This window comes from Mus pahari, chromosome 20, assembly GCF_900095145.1.
Source record: "Mus pahari chromosome 20, PAHARI_EIJ_v1.1, whole genome shotgun sequence".
NCBI classification, from domain to species: domain Eukaryota; kingdom Metazoa; phylum Chordata; class Mammalia; order Rodentia; family Muridae; genus Mus; species Mus pahari.
Genome location: NC_034609.1, coordinates 29,035,199 through 29,054,632, shown reverse-complemented (window position 1 = coordinate 29,054,632; position 19,434 = coordinate 29,035,199). Strand labels below are relative to the sequence as shown.

Sequence of the window (19,434 nt, the reverse complement as noted above, 5' to 3'; positions counted from 1 at the left end):
GCAGGTGGATTTCTGAGTTCGAGGCCAGCCTGGTCTACAGAGTGAGTTCCAGGACAGCCAGGGCTACACAGAGAAACCCTGTCTCAAAAAAATAAATAAATAAATAAATAAATAAAAATAAATAAATAAGGGGGTTGGAGAGATGGCTCAGAGGTTAAGAGCACTGACTGCTCTTCTGAAGGTCCTGAGTTCAAATCCCAGCAACCACATGGTGGCTCACAACCATTTGTAATGAGATCTGATTCCCCTTCTAGGGTGTCTGAAGACAGCTACAGTGTACTTACATAAAATAAAAAATAAAACAACAACAACAACAAAAACCATTTGCTTTAAAAAAATATAATAAATAAATAAATAAATAAGCCTTAAAAAAATATTTTGGAACAGAATCTCAAGTAGTCTGTGTTGGCTTAAACTTACTGTGTAGCTGAGGATGTTGTTGAATCCCTGGTTCTCCTGCCTTAGCCTCTCAAGTGCTGGGATTATAAGCTTTATCACCATGTCTAGCAGATTGTACACTTTAAGTGGCTGAACCACATAGTATGTGGGTTGCAAATAAAGCATTGTTTAAGAAGGGGGTTGGGTGGGAAATGAGAGCTCGGGGGTAGAGCACTTGGCTAGCAAACCCTAGGTTCAATCCACAGCACTTCTAGGTTCAATCCCAGCACTCAGGAGGCACAGGTAGGCTGATCTCTGAGTTCAAGGCCAGCCTAGTCTACAGTGCAATTTCTAGGACAAAATGAAAAGACTAAAAGACTCCTATTGGTCATCCTCAGACGCGTGTGGTGCCAGCTGCTTAGTAGACTCATCAGGGTAATTATGCATACACCAGAGGTAATTATGCATACACCAGAGGTTACAAAGGAAATAAGCAATTGCAGTGAGGTGTGATTAATACATTAGAGTCGAAGCATAGACCAAACAGGCCCCAAGACCACAGTGTTACCAAAGCTGGTTTTGAATCACAGCAATCCTTTTATTACAAACATTTGCTGATATAACCCAGTGAAGGTACAACGCCTAAAGAAAAGTATGTCTAAGTTGAAGGTTTTTAGGGGGTTGGCTTGAGCAAGGGTATGTAAGGGTGAAAATAATAGACCACAGGAGGAGTGGTTCCAGCCTCAGGTGTAGGCAAGCCCTGCAAATAGCTCAGTGAAGCCCCAGGGCAGAGCAGGTAGTTCCAGTGGAAATGAGGAGCCAGACTGGAATGGACGGACCGACGCTAAGGGCTCATGAGCCAGGGTAAGTGGGCTGGGCTTTTTCCCTAAAGAAAAGAAGGCTTGTAGTGGTAGATATGAGTTTTAGAAATCTTTGTGCATCGTGGAGAATAGATAGATCCAAGCAGTGCAAAGTAAGCTTTGGGCTGTTGAGTTTGAAATGCTTTGGGATGTTCAAAAGGAGATATCCAGTCTGTAGTTGGAGTCACAGAAGTGAAGTAAAAACTGAGTCACTGACATTAGCCTCAGCATATGCATGGAGTCACGTGTTTCAAGAGTAGAACTCTGTGGAGTGACATTTAAGGGGAGCCTGAGGAGGACGAAGAGGTCAGAGAAGTGAACTAGGAACCTAGGTTGTTACTAGCTATAGCAAAGCAGCGGCTTAATCAGCTATCCTAAGTCAGCTTTTACTGTATGACCATATGCCTGGAATGTAGCATACGTCCAGAGGCAGCTGGTCCTTGAATTTTAGCATCAACTTTAGACTAATGGCTGTCACTGCAGGCCATTGACAGCCTCATTTTCTAAATGATGTATTGTGCTTCCTTAACTTTTAGAAGAGGAGCTGGAGTCTTTCCAATCTCACCTTCTCATATTAACCACGTACAGAAAAGCTTAGCCCAGCATCCATGTCGAGAGCCTTTATTTATTTATTTATTAGATTTGTATGTATGAGTATTTTGGCTGCATGTATGTATGTGCCTATAGATAGTTGTGATATTGGGAACTGAACCCAGTTCCTCTGCAAGAACAGTAAGTGCTCTTAACTGCTGAGCTATCTCTCCAGTCCCCGAAGAGCCTTCTATCCTGGGGGATGGGTAGTCTGAATAGTACACTCCTTTCTGAGGGGATGGAGAGAAAGCAGAGAACATCTCATGTGCCTGGTACTCAGCAAGTTGTGCCCACATACCAGACTCAGATCGTACAAGGAAGGCACCCCCGCTCTGTGGGGGAGACAAAGAAGCAATCCTCTTCCCATGTGCCAGCCCATCTGCTTCCTTGCCTGCAGAAACATGCTTTTTCTCCTCTTTGGTCACTGCAGCTTTGAATTCATGAGAAAGAAGAGTGTGAAACAAGAAGAAAAGATAAGGTTGGAAGAGGGCAAGAGAAAGGAGGGGATGGAGGGAACCTACAGCCACTAATAAAATAAACACAATAAACTGTCCTGACCACCTCAGCCTCCTCCTCTTCGTCGTCGTCTTCTCCCCCCCCCCTTTTTTTTTCAGTGTACATATGTCAATTTCCTCCATGCAGAATTCTGAAGATGATGGCCGGGACATGGCAATGACCTAGGTGGCCTTAAATGATGAGACCCATGTTATAGAGACCCTTGCCTTGATACCCGTGACTCCTGATAATATGAATCTCCCACGTCCTGGGGCAGCAGGCTCCCAAGAGTCCTGAATGTGAACAAGAAGAACAAATGTCTCCCCAGCAGGGTAAGAAGTAAAAAGGGTTCCGGGGGCAGCTAGCTGAGCCCTTTGTCTGCCTTCCACAATCTGATGGACAGGACCCGCACTCGGGCTAAGAGACCAGCCAGTTGGACTTGAGGTCATGAACTGAGGAGAGATCAAGTGGCTGGTTGTCCTGGGGTTGATCCATGCTGCACCAAGCCCGGAAGTCCTGAAGGGCAAAGGCCTGAGGAGATTCTCACCTGGCTGTGCTCAAATTCTAGCTCCTACCCACCCTGGTCTCAACATTTCTCAGCTGGGCCAGAAGCCCGAGCTCTGGCCTGAGGGCCCTCCTTGTAGAAGACAGGGGTCTTGATCTGATTTGAAGAGCAAGGTTTTCAGTGACAGCCAGAATTGAGCTTTTTCCCATCCTGTATTTCTTGCCAGGCAAGATGTTGGACATAGATGTCCTATGATGTTCTGGTCACTGCCTTCACTTCCCTAAGACCTGCTCAGCCAGGGTTTGACTCCACTTTCCCACCACTCTGAGCGTTCCTGACCCACCAGTGGGCCGCGTCCGTGGCTTCAGGTCTGCAGGGATTCTACTAGTGGTTCTGGGACTGCCTCGGAACTAATCAGCTATAGGCGACGTTGTTGGTGTGGTCTGTCACTTAATTGTTTTATCTACCCCCATTTTACTCCCGCTAACCATCCAAAAGCTCAACAGCCCTATCCTGCCCTGCCATGTCTGTACGTAAGCGCTGTGGCCCTACCCCCACCAACCGTAGTGAACCGCCAGCATCCACTCACAGGTGTTTCCTGTTGCCGTTTCTTTTGCTCAGCATGGCCTCCCCAGCAGGTGGTGAGGGCGCAGGCAGAAACCTCTTTGCGGCAGTTCTGAAGCATGGGGGTAAGGCTCCCCAGGGATCTGGGTCACCCCACCCCCACCCCATCTAGGCAACTGTTGACATCTAATTGGCTCTTCCTGAGTGCTCCCCATTTCCCCATGACAGCTTTGTGCACACAATGTGGTACTGCTGTGCTATCCCCTTAAGTATTGGGACAGCAGAATGGGCTCAAGCTGGGGAGCCCTTACGCATGTCCTGTCTCCTGGATACTAGAAATTGTGGTAGGAGAATGGAGGGTCCATTTTTCTAGCCATGGGTGTGGAACTCCCTCAGGACCTTCTTTGCAAAGTCCTGCCATCCCACCCTCAATTTCGTCCCGAAGGTCTCCTACCCTGGGTTAACAAACTCCTGCGCTGGAGGCAGGGAAGCCCTGTCTTGTGAGTCCTACTTCCTCAACACAGGTCTGCAGGCTGTCGGAGGGGGACACAGAGTTCACGGGTTTGTTATTACAGGGAAGGAGGTGCCTCAGGGAGGGAAAGACCTTGCAGTCTTGGTTCACAGGGCAGCCATCCGGGTCTCCCATCTCCCAGGCTCAGGCTCCTCCCCTCAGCAAGGATTTCACCCCTCTCTCCACAACCTCAAGTTGCTTCTTGAGGTCCACTGCAGGAAGGACCTGCCTGGTCAGAAGGGTGCAGGGAGATGCCTACCCACTGATGCAGCTCTGCTGCCCCCTGCTGGCGACAGCTCGGGCACTTCTTGAGGCTTACTCCTTGCTCTTTAGCCACAGCTGCCCTAGAATAATCAAGTTAGGACCTTGTCTGGGCCAGCTGCAGAGCTTAGATGCACTCGGGCTATAGTTCCCAGTCTCAAATGCAGGCTCAGCCTGTTCAGCGGTGCTAGTTCCTGTCTGTCTCTCTCCTCCAAGCCCAGCCCTGGACTCTGGGCTTTCTTCCACCAGGATTTCCAGGGCAAGCGCTCATGTGGTTGTCACAGCTGGGGCGTGGACACAACAGTGCCAGGAAGAGCACATCAGAAGGTGTTGGGAGCTGAGGTTCGGGAGTTCACCAAGCCATGTAGGAAACACAGTTTGCTTTTTTTATTTTCTGTAAAACTCTGTAAATAAAATACAAACCCAAGGGATATGGTGAGGCAGGGCAAGCTGACCAAATGGCCAGGCCTCCGACACTGTGTGTGGCAAAAACTGTGCAGAACCACGGCTGGGAGGCACTTCATTTCAGGCATTCTGCCAACCCCAGTGGTAACAAAAGAATATATTAGATTTTCATTGATAGGAATTTGTGGGGAGAGGTGACTGGAACCAGCCCTCACCCTCCCTGCCAGTGCCTGGTGAGCCCTGAAGACAAGGGAAGGAACACCGGGAGCCGGCGATCAGAGTTCAGAATGCTGTGCTGGCCATGCTGCTGGGCCCAAAGATGCAGGGCAGAGCATCCAGAGATTCTTCTAGCTGTCGATGAGCAGACTGTCCTTCCTCCCCTGTAAGGACGTGCAGAGATAAGGTCAAGAGTGGCCCTGGCGTCTTCCAGGCCTCCCCATCCCTGGCATCACCTCACCCTACCCCCAATAGCCAAGATGTTCCCAAGTCCCCTTAACTCGTGTCTCCCACTTCCCAGCCTCACCGCACTGCTGGAGGCTCTGCCGGGCGGCTTCCCTCACAGCTTCTGTGTCTGTTTGGCACAAGTACACCAGGGGCTCAATGCCCTCAGGAGCCTATCAGCGAACAGAAATATGGAGGCAGGTTCAGTGTAACAAGCAGAAACAGCCCTGGAGTGAAAGGGTTTTTAGGCAGGTTGGCAGCGAGTCACCTTGATACAGCCCAAAGCCAGACATCCGGCCACTCGAGTCTGCACATCCTCATCCTCGAGCTGGTCCAGGAAGCACAAAAGAGCCTGGGGATGGGGTAGGATGGCAGACTTAGACACGAGGAGCCTGCAAACCCTAACCTGACCTCCGGGAAAATCCTGCCAAACTCACCCTTTCCCGGAAGACAGGACCAAGTGACAGGCTCCGAAGCTGAGTGCTGACAGCAGCCATGACTTTGTTGTTGCCGTGGACCAGCAGGGAGCTGAGAGCCCGCAGCCCATCCTTTCGCAGGCGCCCCTCTGGCGCTAACCTTAGAGCTTTCAGCACAACCGCCTGGTCATCGGAGTTCAGGTTCTGTACCAGTAACACTAAAAGAAGTAGTGGGAGAGGGTGCTTTGTTCTCACCATTCATCATTCACACCCTCAGGACCACCCACGGGGCCAGCTTTCTGTGGCCAGGGCCACTGCCTCACCCTCCTCTGCAGTCTCTGTCACGTAGGCATCCATGGAGGGGCTGTCCAAGGCTTCTACATAACTCCAGAATTGGAAGATGGTGAACTGCTCCCCCGGGCCTGGTTGGGGTCTCCTGGGCAGCTTCTGCGCCAGGGCATCTTCCAGGAACTTCACACACACTGCAGAAGACAGTACAGCCTGAGCTGGACTAGTCCCAGGCCTCTAAGGGGGAAGACAATGCCCCTGGTCTAGCTCATGCCCGGGGACTCCTTGGCCACACTCTGGAGGACAAGCATTCTCCTCAATGCTCAATTTGTCAGTCAGTATGGGCTGACGAGGACTTCCCTAAGGGAGCCAAGATGGAAGGAAGGGGCAGGTAGGTAGGCAGCGCAATCACTCACCAGCCTCGGCTAAGCCTGGCTGGCGCAGGGAAAGACGGGCACCGTACTGGCTGCAGAAGGTGAGGAGCACCTGCTCCACGGAGCAGATGAAGGGGCTGAGCCCCTCTGTACACTGGTCCCAAAAGGTCAGGAAGCCGGGCCGAGAGGCAGAGAACTGTACCACTGTGAAGGATGGGGAGAAGCGTCAGCCACAGAGCCAACCAGGCAGGAGGAGCAGGCGTGTAGATAGGAGTAGGTTAGGCATGAATTCCAGATGCACATCAGAGCCCAGGCCCATGCGGCCTTTACCTTCCTGGGCAGATGTGGCAGAGTTCCCCCATAGCTTGCTGCGTTCACACACTTCTTGGAATACGCGCGCTTCCCGCAGCAGCCGTTCCAGGGCCCAGGCCTCCTGGCAGCGCAGGGGTCCAAATGTGCCCAGTTTCTAGAGGACAAAGGTTGCCAAGTAGTTTAGGCTTCATGACGAGGGTTGGGGAGGATGGGGGTCGGGAGAGTTACAGATCCCAGCATGCACTGCAAGAGGCCTAAGTAGGAGGAGGTATTATATTCAACAGACACCAAATGCCAGGACCCTGGGGCATTGCAGTAAAGAACTGAGAGATTTAGAGGGTTGGATTGGAGTTCAAGGCTCCTTGGTATGGTAAGTGGCTGGGGGGGGGGGGCGGGGAGGACATTATCCCCTCACCAGCAGGAGGCGGCTGCAGTGGTACAGGTGCTGGACCAAGGCAGCATCCAGGGCCGAGGACCCTGTGCTTAGAGACTGGCCATTTGATGAGTCTAGTCTGTCCTCTGCCACAACCTCTGGGCTACTTGTGTGCCTGAGAGGAAAAAAATGGAATCAACGCCCCACCTAAGAGCACACACATCACCTTCCGGTCATCAGAGTTTATTTTTATTAAGCTCTTCCCACCCAGAATGGAAGCACAACATGAAGACACAGACACGAGGTAAGTTCACTGGGGACTTACGGGAGAATGAGGCCGTAACCAGCAATGAGTAATATGGGTCTTTATAGTCAAGTCTACTTCTTGCTACCTCTACTAGGACCAGAGGGACTGCTGGGCCCGAGATGGGCGCCAGTAAGATTGCAGGCGGGACGGTCTATGAAATGTGGGCTGTAAAGAACGCAGGGCTTGGGACTGGAACCTAGGAAGTCGTACATGGAGGAGGGACCGGGCGCGACTCTCAAATCTGAATCGGTAAGCTCTGTTCCAGGAGTGAGAGCCGAATGGCCGGGGCCTCCGGGAGAATCGGGGTCTTGACGGAGGGGGACGGTGCTGGAGGACACAGGGTGTATGGGGAGGCGCTGAAAGAGCTCCTTCACAGGGTGGGTCCGAGGTGAGGTCAAGGGAAAGGAGAGAGGCAGGAGGCTCACAAGCTGGTGGGGACGTGCAGGGGAGGCAGACATTGCTGAGACGAACAGTGTGGCCAGAAACACTGGGATGGACGGAGTTGGTAACACGGACATCAAAGACATGTGAGGTATGCACAGAAAAACACAGCTACACTACCACAAGCCCATCCTCGTGTATTCTGCCTGGTCCCACCTGGCCACTTCTCATCCTGCATTTTCTCCCAGCCCACTCGCTTCTCTGCCTTACATCGCTTTACCTCTTCCCCTCCGTCTCTCCCCGCCCCGCCAAGTTCCCAGTCTTGCCTTGCCTGGCTGCCTCACCTGTCCCCGGGACCATCATTGTCTTCATCCTCATCGTCATCGAGGAAGCTGAAGCTTTCCAGGGCGTGTTCCACGGTGATGCTAAGACTGGAGGCCCGGCTTCGCGTCAGGCCTTGTTTCTGCTGGGATCGTAAAGAGGGTCAGAGCTACTGGCACTGGTTGGCAACTGTCCCCGTGCGGCCTCAGCCCAGCCCAGCCTAGCCTCCTTACCATGAGCAGACTCTCCAGCCGAGTCACCTCCTGCTCCAGGCCCTGCAGCTCGGGGAACTGACCACGGTAGTCATCCAGGGCAGCCATTAGGGTCCCGAGAGCCTCTTCAAGCCTTCTGTCCCCAGCTCCTCCAGTTGCCTCAGGGACTGGAGCTTGAGCAACTGCGGCCAGGTTATGTTCCGAATGTTGGGGTTCAGGGGCTATAGATGAGGGAGAGGAACTTGGGCTCTTAGGGATTTGTTCTGGGGAATCTGGGACAGGGCTTATGAGGGGTTTTGAACCAGACGAAGCAAGACTCTGGTAGGAGGTGCAGGATGCTGTGGGGTCTGCTTTAGTGTAGGGAGGGGAGGCTGGGTGACTGCAGGGCAGAGGTTCAGTGCCTGGGTCAGTGGATTCTGCAGAGGAGCTAGAGACTAGAGCCACATCTGTAGAAGGGGAAGGGCTTCCAGTTGTAGAAATGGGACTTGTAGTGGTCTGGACTGGGCCCACAGCACTGGTGGTACAAGTTGACATCTTGGCTTCTTGAGTAGGATTAGTGGTACTGTGGCTGGGGCTTGGAGTAGTGTAGGTGGGGCTTACAGTGGTATGGGTGGGGCTTGGGGTAGTGTGTATGGGGCTCGGGGTGCTACGTGTAGGGCTTACAGTGGTGTGGGTGAGGCATATAGTAGTACGGGTAGGGCTTGGGGTAGTGTGAGTAGAGCTTGGGGCAGCCTGGATTGAGTCTGTTGCACTGGGGACAGAGCCTGTGGAGGTGAGGGGAGAGGGCATGGGTGTGTGGGTAGAACCTATAGCGGTGGAAGTTAGGCTTGGACCACTGTTGACAGGGCTTACAGCGCTATGTGCAGAGCTTGTCGTAGTATGTGAGATGCTAGGCAACTCAGAAGGGGCGGAGTCTGTGGCTTTGTGAACCAAGTCTGGCTGTGTTGATGGGGCAGGGTCTACAGATGTGGGGGCGGGGCCAGTTGTACTGAGGGCGGGACTTGTGGCAGAATGGCCACTGTCGACAGAAGGAACACTACTGACATGCACCACGTGGGTGGAATCTGGATATACAAGTGGGCTAGGCCCTGGGGTTGGGCTTTTTGAGTCCACAGCTTCCACAGCCTCAGTCAAGGCAGCATCCACGCTGGCCTCGCTGATGTGGCTGAGAGTCCGGCTGTAAGGGGCATGCCCATTGACCAGGGCCGGGGTCACGAATGGCTCTTCATCCATGGAACCAGACGTGAGGCTCTCTGGCCTTCGGAAGGCAACTTGGACGGGCAGGGGCTCAGGCTGTTGCACCAGTGGCTTGGGAGTTGAGTGTCGAGCGGTGCCAGAGAGCTGTGGGCTGGATGAATCATCTGACGATTCGGAGGACAGGGACCAGGCCGTCCCATTCTCTAGCTCCTCCTGTCGCCGTAACATGTTCTAGGAGAGAAAGGAGTGTACTTCAGGGTCACACCAGAAAGACCCAGGGAGATGGTGAGATCTGGGGCCTGCACTTTGGCTCACATAAAAGGCCTGTTCCCGGAGCGAGGGTGTGTCTGGCGGGCTCTGGCTGTATGTGGAAAATCGCTTGGTGACCGTGGAAGCTTTGTTGACTGTAGAAGCAGCTGAAGGCTGGTCATCCTTGTCAAAGGGACTGTGAAGGGAAAAAAGATGTTAGCTATGCTCCACCTTTCTTGGCCCTGCCCTGAGCCCGTCGTGCCTACCAACCTCCATATGACTTCTAGGCTAAGCTTGATGGTGCCAAGATCATTGATATCCACAGCCACAACCTGAGGCAGGGCGGCAAACAGGTCCTTGGTCTCACAGGAGACACTGCCCACGACTACGTGGTTAGCCAGTCCCTTTAATTCTGTCACCTGTAGCCAAGAATGCACGGAGAGGTCACACAAGTGTAGGGGCTTCGGGGCATTCAGAAATCTGAGTTTGCATAGAGGTTATAAGATAGTCACAGGGTCACGAGGCCATGCAGGTCCCTTTCTAGGGACCATAGGCCACGGAGGTAATCTGGGAACAAGAATATCAATGGAAATCCAAGTTGTGTATGGTCACTGGAATTATAGGTTCACAGCCTCCTGGGAGTTCAGGAAACCAAATATCCAACAATGTCAGAATATCATGTAGGTCTCAGTATCAAAGTCATGAGGTTTGGGAATTACAAAGTTGTTTTCAAGGCCCACAGAAAGAGGGCTATGGGAGCTAAAGAGGTCACAGAGTCACATTTATAGGGACATAGAGCTATAAGGGACCACAGGGATTGTCACAAGGAATTCACAGGATAACGGGGTTCACAGGAACAAGCTTGTCTTATGGATCTGGTCAGAGAAATCACCTTGATAGACAGGAATTCTGTGAGTAGAGGAAGGAAGACGGTCTCTTCACTGTCCCACACCTGCTTGCCACTGCTCTCTATCCGGCCTCGCAACTTCCAGCGCTGACGGCCATACTTCATGCAGATCTGGGGAGACAGGCAGGGTGAAGCAGCTCTCGGGACGGCAACTTGCTAAGCTTCCACCCCAGCTTTCTCACGCACAGCCCTCATACCTCGTATTGATCGCCCACACACAGCCTGGCGAAGCCAGCCAGCCCTGGGCACAAAAGGAGAAGATGAGCCATGCTGAGGGCCTTAAGCATCCCCACTCCGGCCTCTCTTCTGCCTCTACAACTCAGTCAGTACCTTTCATCCGGAGATGAAACTCGCCCAACTGTGCCTCCAGCTCATTCTCCAGAAGACACATGCTCTGGGGGGGGGGGGGGGGGGGCGGATAAGAATGTGAGGAAATGAAGAACTAATCTTCCCTCACCAGCCCACAGCTTGTGACTCTGCCACAGTGGTCCTCATCTCTCACCTCGGTATACTCTCGATGGCCTCGAGTGGCCTCGGCCAGGCTGTCTCGGGCCTCTCGACTCCCCGGGGACCCAGTGCTATAGGCACGGACCATGTTGTAGGCACCGTCTCTGAGACGCCGCTGGACACAGTATGCTTCATACAGCTCGTCAATCTGGAAAGGTGACAAGAGAGTAGCGGGAGGGGACTCGCCACCGAGAACCGCTGGGGCTGTCCGAGATGGATGATCTCCTCCCACTTCCCCACGCTGCACGCGTGCCGCACAAGTACCTTACTGGCATGGAATTCCAGTCGTCGAAGAAAACGTTCAATGGACTTGACTTGCTAAGGGAGAGTTGAGTCAGAAAGAACCTAAATCTCAGGACTCTCTCCTGAGCCAGTTCCCTTCCAACACTATTTTACATGCACATGCTTACCTTGTCCAAGTCATATAGGAAGCCCTACAGAGGGAAATAAGGACAAATGCTTAGAAAGCAAGAGGAAGGTAACTGCCCATCCAGCTATTCTTCAGTACTCAACAGAAGTGTTTCCTCCTTTGACAACCCTCTTCCCAGGAAGAAGGAAGCACTCTGGCCCTCCCCTAGGCACTGCCATATAATCTCTTGCTGTCCTGGGTAAGGCCTGAACTCTCCCACTGGAAACTCTTGTGGATCTCAAGCAGAAGGTACACGCCAAAGAAGTTAGGATAGAAACACCTACCAGCTCACCTCGGAACACAGCCCCAATAATCATACAAGGCTGACTTGCCCATCCCCTACACTGTAGAGAGGAGGGGTGACCCAGGGCATCCCCTATCATTACTCACTAGGCGGGAATTCCTTTTGGACTCCTTTATCTGGCGTTGGAGCTTCTCCTGCTCCTGCTGATGCACTTCCAAGTAGGCTCTGGGGAAGAGGGCAAAGGACAAGAGTCAACTTATCGAGCCTCCCTCGAGCTGACAGTTGTAAGAAAAGGGTGCAAGGCTAGGGAAGATTCAAACTTGCAGAAAGAAACCTCTGTGGACATTGCATTAAAGAGGAGATGGCTTACGTCAGTCCCCGCTTAAGAGCAGCGTACACCAGGTCCAGCCTCTCTGGCTGTGGCACCTTGGGAGCTGGGTGGGCCACAGAAAACATCCTTGACACTCGGGAGAGCACTAGGGGCTTCCGTGGGGGCCCTGGTGGGCTGAAGACGGTGAAGCTCCTGAAGAAGAGACTGCCTTTAGAAAGGGGTCAGCAAGAATCCCCCAAACCCTCACTACCCCAGTCCCAACCCCATCTAACTCTCTCAACCCCACTAAAACCCTTGCCGCGTACCTGGGCCCGCGCTCGTGGCTGCCGAGGACGCCTGCGAAGGACTGGCTCCTACTGACCCGGGCGCTGAGCAGGCGGCGCTGCGGCCGCACCGACAGGGACATCATGGAATGAGTTCGCGCGGGGCTCCCTGGGGGTGGCGGGGGTGTGTGTCCAGCACCAGTCGGGCCCCTGAAGCCCCTTTCCCGTGACTGGGTCCCAGGGTTGGCGCAAGCCCTCCCTGGTCGCCAGGTACAGCTGCCCCAGTGGGTTCCAGCCTTGGCAGTCTTAGCCTCATTGGCCCCCGCGCTAATGACAGGGCAGTGGCAGGAGACTCGGCCTCGGACTCAGCGTGGCCTCCGCCGTCCCCTACTTCCTGCGGAGGTGCGGGCTCCGCCTGTCGCGGGGCAGGAAGGGGGTGTCTCGCGGGGACCCTCCTCCAGCTGGGAAGGAGCAGGAAAGGGGCGGGGCGCGCAAAGAATGTGCGGAAGCGCCTGTTTACCCGGGGGCGGGGCGGCATCCCCAGCCCTTCCCCTGACCGCCCCCCCCCCCGCCCCGTGGACCCAGAGGTTGGGTACCACCACCCCGGGAGGCCGTGGGAGGTCATGGGGCGGGGCACGCATTGGGATCACAGTAGAACTGAGAGACAGTCGAGGCCGGTGCAGGTTTGTCGCATAACCCACCACTCACTGTAAACACTGGCCCCAACTCAGGCCGACTCGCAGGCGCCTCGAAGCCAGAGTCCTCCCGGCTGGGAGCCCGGGGATTCCCGGGGTTGGGGGTGCCGAATGAGAAGTGCCCCGCCACCTCCACTTTTCTATAAACGTGACTTGGAAACCGAGTCATAGACCCATGGTTCTCCTGCCCTTGGAGGGAAGGAGTTCACGGCCGAACCCCCCAACCCAACCTATTCCCAACGAAACACGCACTCTAAGCCCCCAGAATCCCGTCTGCATCCCTTGTGGCCATCTCTGGAGCCTTCGCAGCTCCAAGCCAAGTCCTACCTCTCTTTTTGGAGTTCATAGTAAATTCCGGACGGACGGACGGCCCCCCGACTCACGCTCACCCACTGTGTCCCGCTGGCCCGGGGCTTTTTGGTACCAGCCCCGTTGGGCTCCAAGCTCACTGCCAGCGGCTCTGGCCCCGGTTTCTGGCTGCTCTCGGCGCCTCCTGCCCGCCCAGTTCCTGCCTCCTGACTCAGCCCGCCGGGATGGGGCGGGACTGGTCTCCTGGACTAAGGGGACGCCGAACCTCAGTCTGCTTAGCCTCTGTAAGAGGTTACTAGGGGCTTCCCTCAGCAGTGGACTGACACAGGGTTTGTGGCTAGGAACGCTTGTGAAGGGAGTTGAACACCAGAATGAATATGGAAGGACAGAATAAAGAGACTATAGGAGAGTGTAATAGAAAGGTGTTCAACGGGTCTGGAGAGATGGCCCAGCGGTTAAGAGAGAGAGCTGCTCTTTCCAGAGGATCCAGGTTCAATTCCCAGCACCCACATGGCAGCTCACAACTTTCTGTAACTCCAGTTCCAGGGGATCTGACACCCACACACGGACATAGGCAAAAAACACCAATACACACGAAATGAAATATGCCCAAATGAGCCTGCTGAGAAAAGCTTCACACAGAGAGACTGGGTTCTCTATGGGTGAAGGGAGTAGGAGGTTGGGAGATTGAGTACAGGAGTTGTGCCAGTGGATGACAACTGGATAATAAGGACTCTGAAGAAGCTGAGAAGAGAGAGGAAATGAAGGGGTGGAAGTGGAGCTGTCCCTAAATCCCCCTTGCACCCGTGTCTCTCCTTTCTCTTGGACCAAAGGAAGAGGATCAGGTCCTATTACCCAGCCAGGGTTTCCCCTTATAGTGGAAGATAGGATTGGTTTTCTTCTCCCCATGGCCTGAATTCCCTTGAAATGGATTTCTTGATCCCAACATCTCTTACTTGAACATCCAGCATGAACCCTGTGTTCCTGTGGACTGCATCTTTCAGCTCCCCAGCACCCTAGCCTTATCGTCAGCTCTGGAATGCCCTTTTCCTAAACCACAGACGGCCTCACTGCCCGTAATCTCTCCATCACCACTACTGCATCTGTTTGTTATCTGAGACCACTGGTCCCCCGGTCCCACAACTCATTTATTCAACTACCCACTGAATGACTAGCACGTGCCAATCACTGGAGATACAGCCCAGAAATTCACAGACACCACTGGGCACACAGATCGCAGTCCGCCTCTGCTTGCTTTCTCTGCCAGCTCCCTCCCACCTTCCTTCCCTACCTTCTCTGCACATCCTCTTCCCAGCCTGCATCCACAGCCAGCCTTCTCTCTCTTGCCTGCTGTTAGCATCCTTGCCTGCTGTTAACATCCTTGGTGCCCTGCACTTTTGTCTTCCCTGGCAGACACCAATCCTGGCAAACCACCTCCCTGTCCTTGCAGCTCCTACACTCAGCCTGGATCAAGCCCAGAGGTCTTGGCACAGCAGCCTGGCTGGAATCAAGGTGCAATCCTCAACCACAAATGGTTCTCACTTCCTACCTGGGAAATTACCCTGTATGGCTCTAGTCTTTTTCTCCCTCCTCAGAGAAAATGGATGCCTCAGATTTTACTATTCAACTCACCAGTAAATTTAAGTCACTCGCACATCAAAATTGAAAACTATGTGATGAAAAATATGAAACATAAACAAGTACACGAAGTAGTATGGGTAAACCTTACAGGTATATCAACCAGTGACAGACACAATACAAAAGTAAGGAGACATTACTCCCTTGAAAATGATGTTCAAAAACAAGTGTGAGGGCTGGAGGGATGGCTCAGCGGTTAAGAGCACTGACTGCTCTTCCAGAGGTCCTGAGTTCAATTCCCAGCAACCACATGGTTGGCTTGAAACCATCAGTAATGGGATCTGATGCCCTCTTCTGGTGTGTCTGAAGACAGCTACAGTGTACTCACATACATAAAATAAAAATAAATCTTAAAAAAAGTGTGAAAGTGTCTGGGTGTGGTGGCCTATCCCTGTTATCACTCAGAAGGCAGAGGCAGGAGGATCAGATGTTCATGGCTAGCCTAGGCTACATGACAGCCTGTCTCAAAAAAAAATGACAAAAACAGAACAAAAAGCACACAAAACCAATTTATGATGGCAGAGGTTTGATTAGTAATTGTCCTGGTTGGTTTCTTCCAACTTGTCACAAGCCTAGATATATTTGGAAAGAGTATCTTACCTGAGAAAATATCTCCATCAGATTGGCCTGTAGGCAAGACACCTTTTTTGTTGTTGTTTTCTGTTTTTGTTCTTGTTTTGGGGAGACAGGATCTAGCTATGTAGCTTTGATTGGCTGGCCTGAAACTTGCTGTGTAGACCAGGTTAACCTTGAACTCATAGAGATCTACCTGCCTCTGCCTCCTGAGTGCTGGGATTAAAGGCAGGTGCCATCACAACTGACTTTCCAGTTTTTCTTTCTTTCTTTTTTTTTTTAAAGATTTATTTATTTATTTATTATATGTAAATACACTGTAGCTGTCTTCAGACACTCCAGAAGAGGGCATCAGATCTTGTTACGGATGGTTGTGAGCCACCATGTGGTTGCTGGGATTTGAACTCCNAGCTGTCTTCAGACACTCCAGAAGAGGGCATCAGATCTTGTTACGGATGGTTGTGAGCCACCATGTGGTTGCTGGGATTTGAACTCCGGACCTTCAGAAGAGCAGTCGGGTGCTCTTACCCACTGAGCCATCTCACCAGCCCTCCAGTTTTTCTTGATTAATGGTGGATGTGGGAGAGCCCAACCCAATTGGGGGTGGTGCTACCCCTTGGCCAGTGATCGTGGGATGTATAAGAAAGCAAACTGAGCCAGCCCACGGAAAGCAAGCCAGGAAGCAGCATTCTTCCGTGGCTTCTGTTTCAGTTCCTGCCACCAGGTTCCTGCCTTCCCTGAGTTCCCTCCCCAGCTCTCTTCAGTGATGAACTGTTACCTGGAAATAGAAAATGAAATAAACCCTTTCTTCTCCAAGGTTGCTTCTGGCCATGGTGTTTCATTGCAAGAATGAAGTTCTAAGTGAGACAGTAGTTACCCTTAGGCTGTAACTGGAAGTAGGCAAAAGGGGTCTTCCAAAGCGTTGTTACCAAGGTTCTACTTCCTGATAATATAGTGGTGTGTTCCATTACAAAATGGTTCACGATGTACATTTAGGACAGACCTCTTTGTGTGTGTGTGTGTGTGTGTGTGTGTGTGTCTGTCTGTCTGTCTGTCTGTCTGTCTGTCTCTGTGTGTTTGTGTCTAGGAGTGATAGGGTCTTAGTTATATTCCCAAAGCAATTCTTAGGCTCAAGCAGTCTTGCTGCCATAGCTTCCTGAGAAGCTTGGACCTCAGGTGTACGCCACAGTGCCTGCCTATTTTCTGCACACATCAGAGTACATTATACAGTTGGACTTAAGTAGATAACTACAGGTAGTCTAGAATTTAGCTCAGTGGTAAAGTATATGCTTAGTATGCTCAAAGCTTTAGATTCAATCCCTAGCCACACACACACACACACACACACACACACACACACACACACACAGTGAATGAATAACAATAGAAAAGAAATTCCTTCCCCATGTGTCCTGTGTCTTGCTCTCCCCATCCTCATCCCACTGCTCCTTCTGAGTCAAGTTTCTGGAAGAATGGTCTACTTCCATTTCCTAGCCACACCCACCTACTCCTCTCCCCAGGCTGGCTGGCTTTTTGCACCCACCCGTCCTGTGGCTAGTCTTGACAGGGTCAACAATGACCTCTCTGTTGCTGAATCAACCCTATATCTAATGTCTAGTCCTTATCCTGCTTGATCTCAATAAAGTATTCAACTTGGTGGCTCCCTTCCTCTTCCTTAAGCCCTTCCTTCTCTTGAATTTCAAGAAGCAACTTACTTCTGTTTTCTACCTACCTCTTTAGCCACACATTTCCCCCCCCCCCCCACAGAGGACCTGTTTCTCTGTTTATCCCCCACTTAGACTTCATTGTTTGAGCCCTTGGGCTATGTACCCCTCTGTCAGCACCCTTATCTATCCTCAACCAAACCACCCTGCTTATCCAACTGTCTCCCAGATGTCTCTCCACAAGCTAACCGACAGTGTGTAGTGGCCTGTGAAGGGAGATGAACTGAATTTGAGGTCACTGAACCAACCACGTTTCCCAGTCTTAACCACCCCAGGAGAGTCCTGCTGCCTACACGTCCAGTCGTTCAAAACAGAAACTGGGAGTCATCCTCCATGCTGCTCTGAGTTGCACCTCACCTCCACTCAGTCACCCACTCGGCTCATCAAGCTTCGAGATGTCACTAGATCCAGTGCTGAGAGTACAAGCTTATAATCCCATCTACCTGGCAGGCTGAGGCAGTAGGATCAAAAGTTCAGGCCTGCCTGAACTACAAAATCAGCCTGGCTAACTTACTGAGAGTCTATCACAAAATTTAATATATATGTAGATAGATAGATAGATAGATAGATAGATAGATAGATAGATAGATAGATAGATAGATAGATTTAAAGTTTGGGGGGTATAGTTCAGTGGTAAAGTGTTTGGTCAGCTTGCTTAAGGTTCTAGTTTAATATCCAGTACACACACACACACACACACACACACACACACACACACACACACACAGAACGTGTTCTCTAAAGGTCCTACTTTAATACCCAGTATACACTCACACACACACATACACACACAGAGAACATGTTCTCTAGAGGTCCTACTTTAATACCCAGTATTATACACACACACACACACACACACACACACACACACACACACACACACAGAGTGTGTGTTCTCTAGAATCCACACCTTCCCATCAGGTCCAAGCTATTACCAGCTGTACTCTAGTATGCTCCCTGTCTCCCCTCTATCCTGCAACCATCCATTCTCTATTCACCAACAGTCTAGAAAATTCCAATCACCAACAATTAAAACAAACAAACAAAAATGTCCCTTTTAAAATGTTTACTGCACGTCAGGCATTATGCTGTATAAAGATCATTTAATTCCAGCAAGAAAACCCACATAGCTGAGTCTTATTAACCCTGCTTCACAGATGAGGTCACCTGGCTGTATGTGACCTTGGGCGAGACTCTTAAGCTTTTCGACTTCAGATCTAATGAGGATAATAAGCACAACCCCTGCTGGAAGCATGAAGTGAGTGAGATACTTCCATCTACAGGGAGTGTTAAGGGAAGTGTGTGTCGTGCACAAGTATTAGCTGCTACTGCTAATGAATACTAATTTACCCAAGACTACACAGCTAGTAAGGAGCAGGGCCCAGATTCAAGCAGAGGCTTTCTGACCTAAGACCCTAAATCTTTCTATTTCAGAAAATTCACAGCTACCTGCTGCCCCTAGAATAAACACCTATGCTTCCTTCCCAGGTCCTAGTCCTCTTCTCTAGCAACTGTGACAACTGTGACCCCTTCCTGTCACACATAAGGTTCTTAGCATCTGAGCAGCAAAACCCATTCCTCCCATACCCTCTTTCCACTAGTGTGTGTGTGTGTGTGTGTGTGTGTGTGTGTGTGTGTGTGTGTGTGTTGCTAGGTTCAGACTAAGACCTTAGGCAAGCACTCTACAACTCAGCTGCATCCCAGCCCCCGCCTCTCTCCACCCTTAGCCTGCTCAACTCCCTCCCATTTCTTCTGTCCCCCTAACAACTTCTTCCAGGAAGCCTACCCTGAGTTGGTTCCCCCTTTTTGGCGCCTCTATAGCTTCCTCTCTCTGACCCTCAAGGCCACATGGCTAGGCCACATGGTTCTCCAGGGTCTACCTTCCCACCAGTCTATACCCTCTGAGTCCTGGGGCCTACCTGCCTGCCCACTATGCTAAATTCCTGGGCTCTCCACCAGCACCTAAGCATCTGAAAGAAGGGGGGAACTGAGTTGGGGAGCTGGGCTGTTCAGTCTTTGAGACAGGATCCTGACCTGCTAGAAGGGTAGGTAGATCATGGGACACAAATCTGGGTCTACCCTGATTCCCCTACCCAACTTAAGATTCTTCCCACTAGGGGGCGGGAGAGATGGCTCAGCGGTTAAGAGCTCTGACTGCTCTTCCAGAGGTTCTGAGTTCAATTCCCAGAAACCATATGGTGGCTCACAACCATCTCAACCATCTATAATGGGATCTGATGCCCTCTTTCTGGTGTGTCTGAAGACAGCTACAGTTTAGTCATATATACGAAATAAATAATTCTTTTTTTTTTTTTTTTTTTGGTTTTTCGAGACAGGGTTTCTCTGTTTAGCCCTGGCTGTCCTGGAACTCACTTTGTAGACCAGGCTGGCCT

The 19,434-nt window shown here is 51.6% G+C and overlaps 2 protein-coding genes across 8 annotated transcripts in view; one reads left to right on the top strand and one right to left on the bottom strand.

The window, feature by feature from the left end:
• The window catches only part of LOC110337347, a 15,760-nt gene extending 13,366 nt beyond the window's left edge, over positions 1-2,394 (top strand). Inside the window, exon 3 of the mRNA XM_029532749.1 lies at positions 2,260-2,394. Within this exon, the coding sequence (XP_029388609.1) occupies positions 2,260-2,359 (100 nt within the window). The 3' untranslated portion in view covers positions 2,360-2,394. The remainder of the gene's footprint in view (positions 1-2,259) is intronic.
• Positions 2,395-4,550: 2,156 nt separating this feature from the next.
• Positions 4,551-19,434, bottom strand: part of Ripor1 (RHO family interacting cell polarization regulator 1) — a 28,366-nt gene continuing 13,482 nt past the window's right edge. For 3 of the 7 annotated variants that reach the window (XM_029532488.1, XM_029532490.1, XM_021220040.1), the window contains exons 2-22: positions 12,145-12,271; positions 11,879-12,031; positions 11,655-11,733; positions 11,266-11,289; positions 11,120-11,173; positions 10,851-11,003; positions 10,679-10,742; positions 10,546-10,589; positions 10,334-10,459; positions 9,712-9,860; positions 9,508-9,637; positions 8,017-9,423; positions 7,807-7,928; positions 6,817-6,949; positions 6,420-6,555; positions 6,132-6,293; positions 5,751-5,909; positions 5,449-5,645; positions 5,280-5,363; positions 5,094-5,184; positions 4,551-4,950 (exon numbers count right to left, since the gene is read on the bottom strand). In XM_029532488.1, coding sequence (XP_029388348.1) covers positions 4,853-4,950; positions 5,094-5,184; positions 5,280-5,363; positions 5,449-5,645; positions 5,751-5,909; positions 6,132-6,293; positions 6,420-6,555; positions 6,817-6,949; positions 7,807-7,928; positions 8,017-9,423; positions 9,508-9,637; positions 9,712-9,860; positions 10,334-10,459; positions 10,546-10,589; positions 10,679-10,742; positions 10,851-11,003; positions 11,120-11,173; positions 11,266-11,289; positions 11,655-11,733; positions 11,879-12,031; positions 12,145-12,271 — 3,692 coding nt within the window. In that variant the 3' untranslated portion in view covers positions 4,551-4,852. Of the gene's footprint in view, positions 4,951-5,093; positions 5,185-5,279; positions 5,364-5,448; positions 5,646-5,750; positions 5,910-6,131; positions 6,294-6,419; positions 6,556-6,816; positions 6,950-7,806; positions 7,929-8,016; positions 9,424-9,507; positions 9,638-9,711; positions 9,861-10,333; positions 10,460-10,545; positions 10,590-10,678; positions 10,743-10,850; positions 11,004-11,119; positions 11,174-11,265; positions 11,290-11,654; positions 11,734-11,878; positions 12,032-12,144; positions 12,272-13,124; positions 13,602-19,434 lie in introns of those variants that run through there. The other 4 variants (XM_021220039.2, XM_029532489.1, XM_029532491.1 and 1 more) reach the window with 4 other exon arrangements.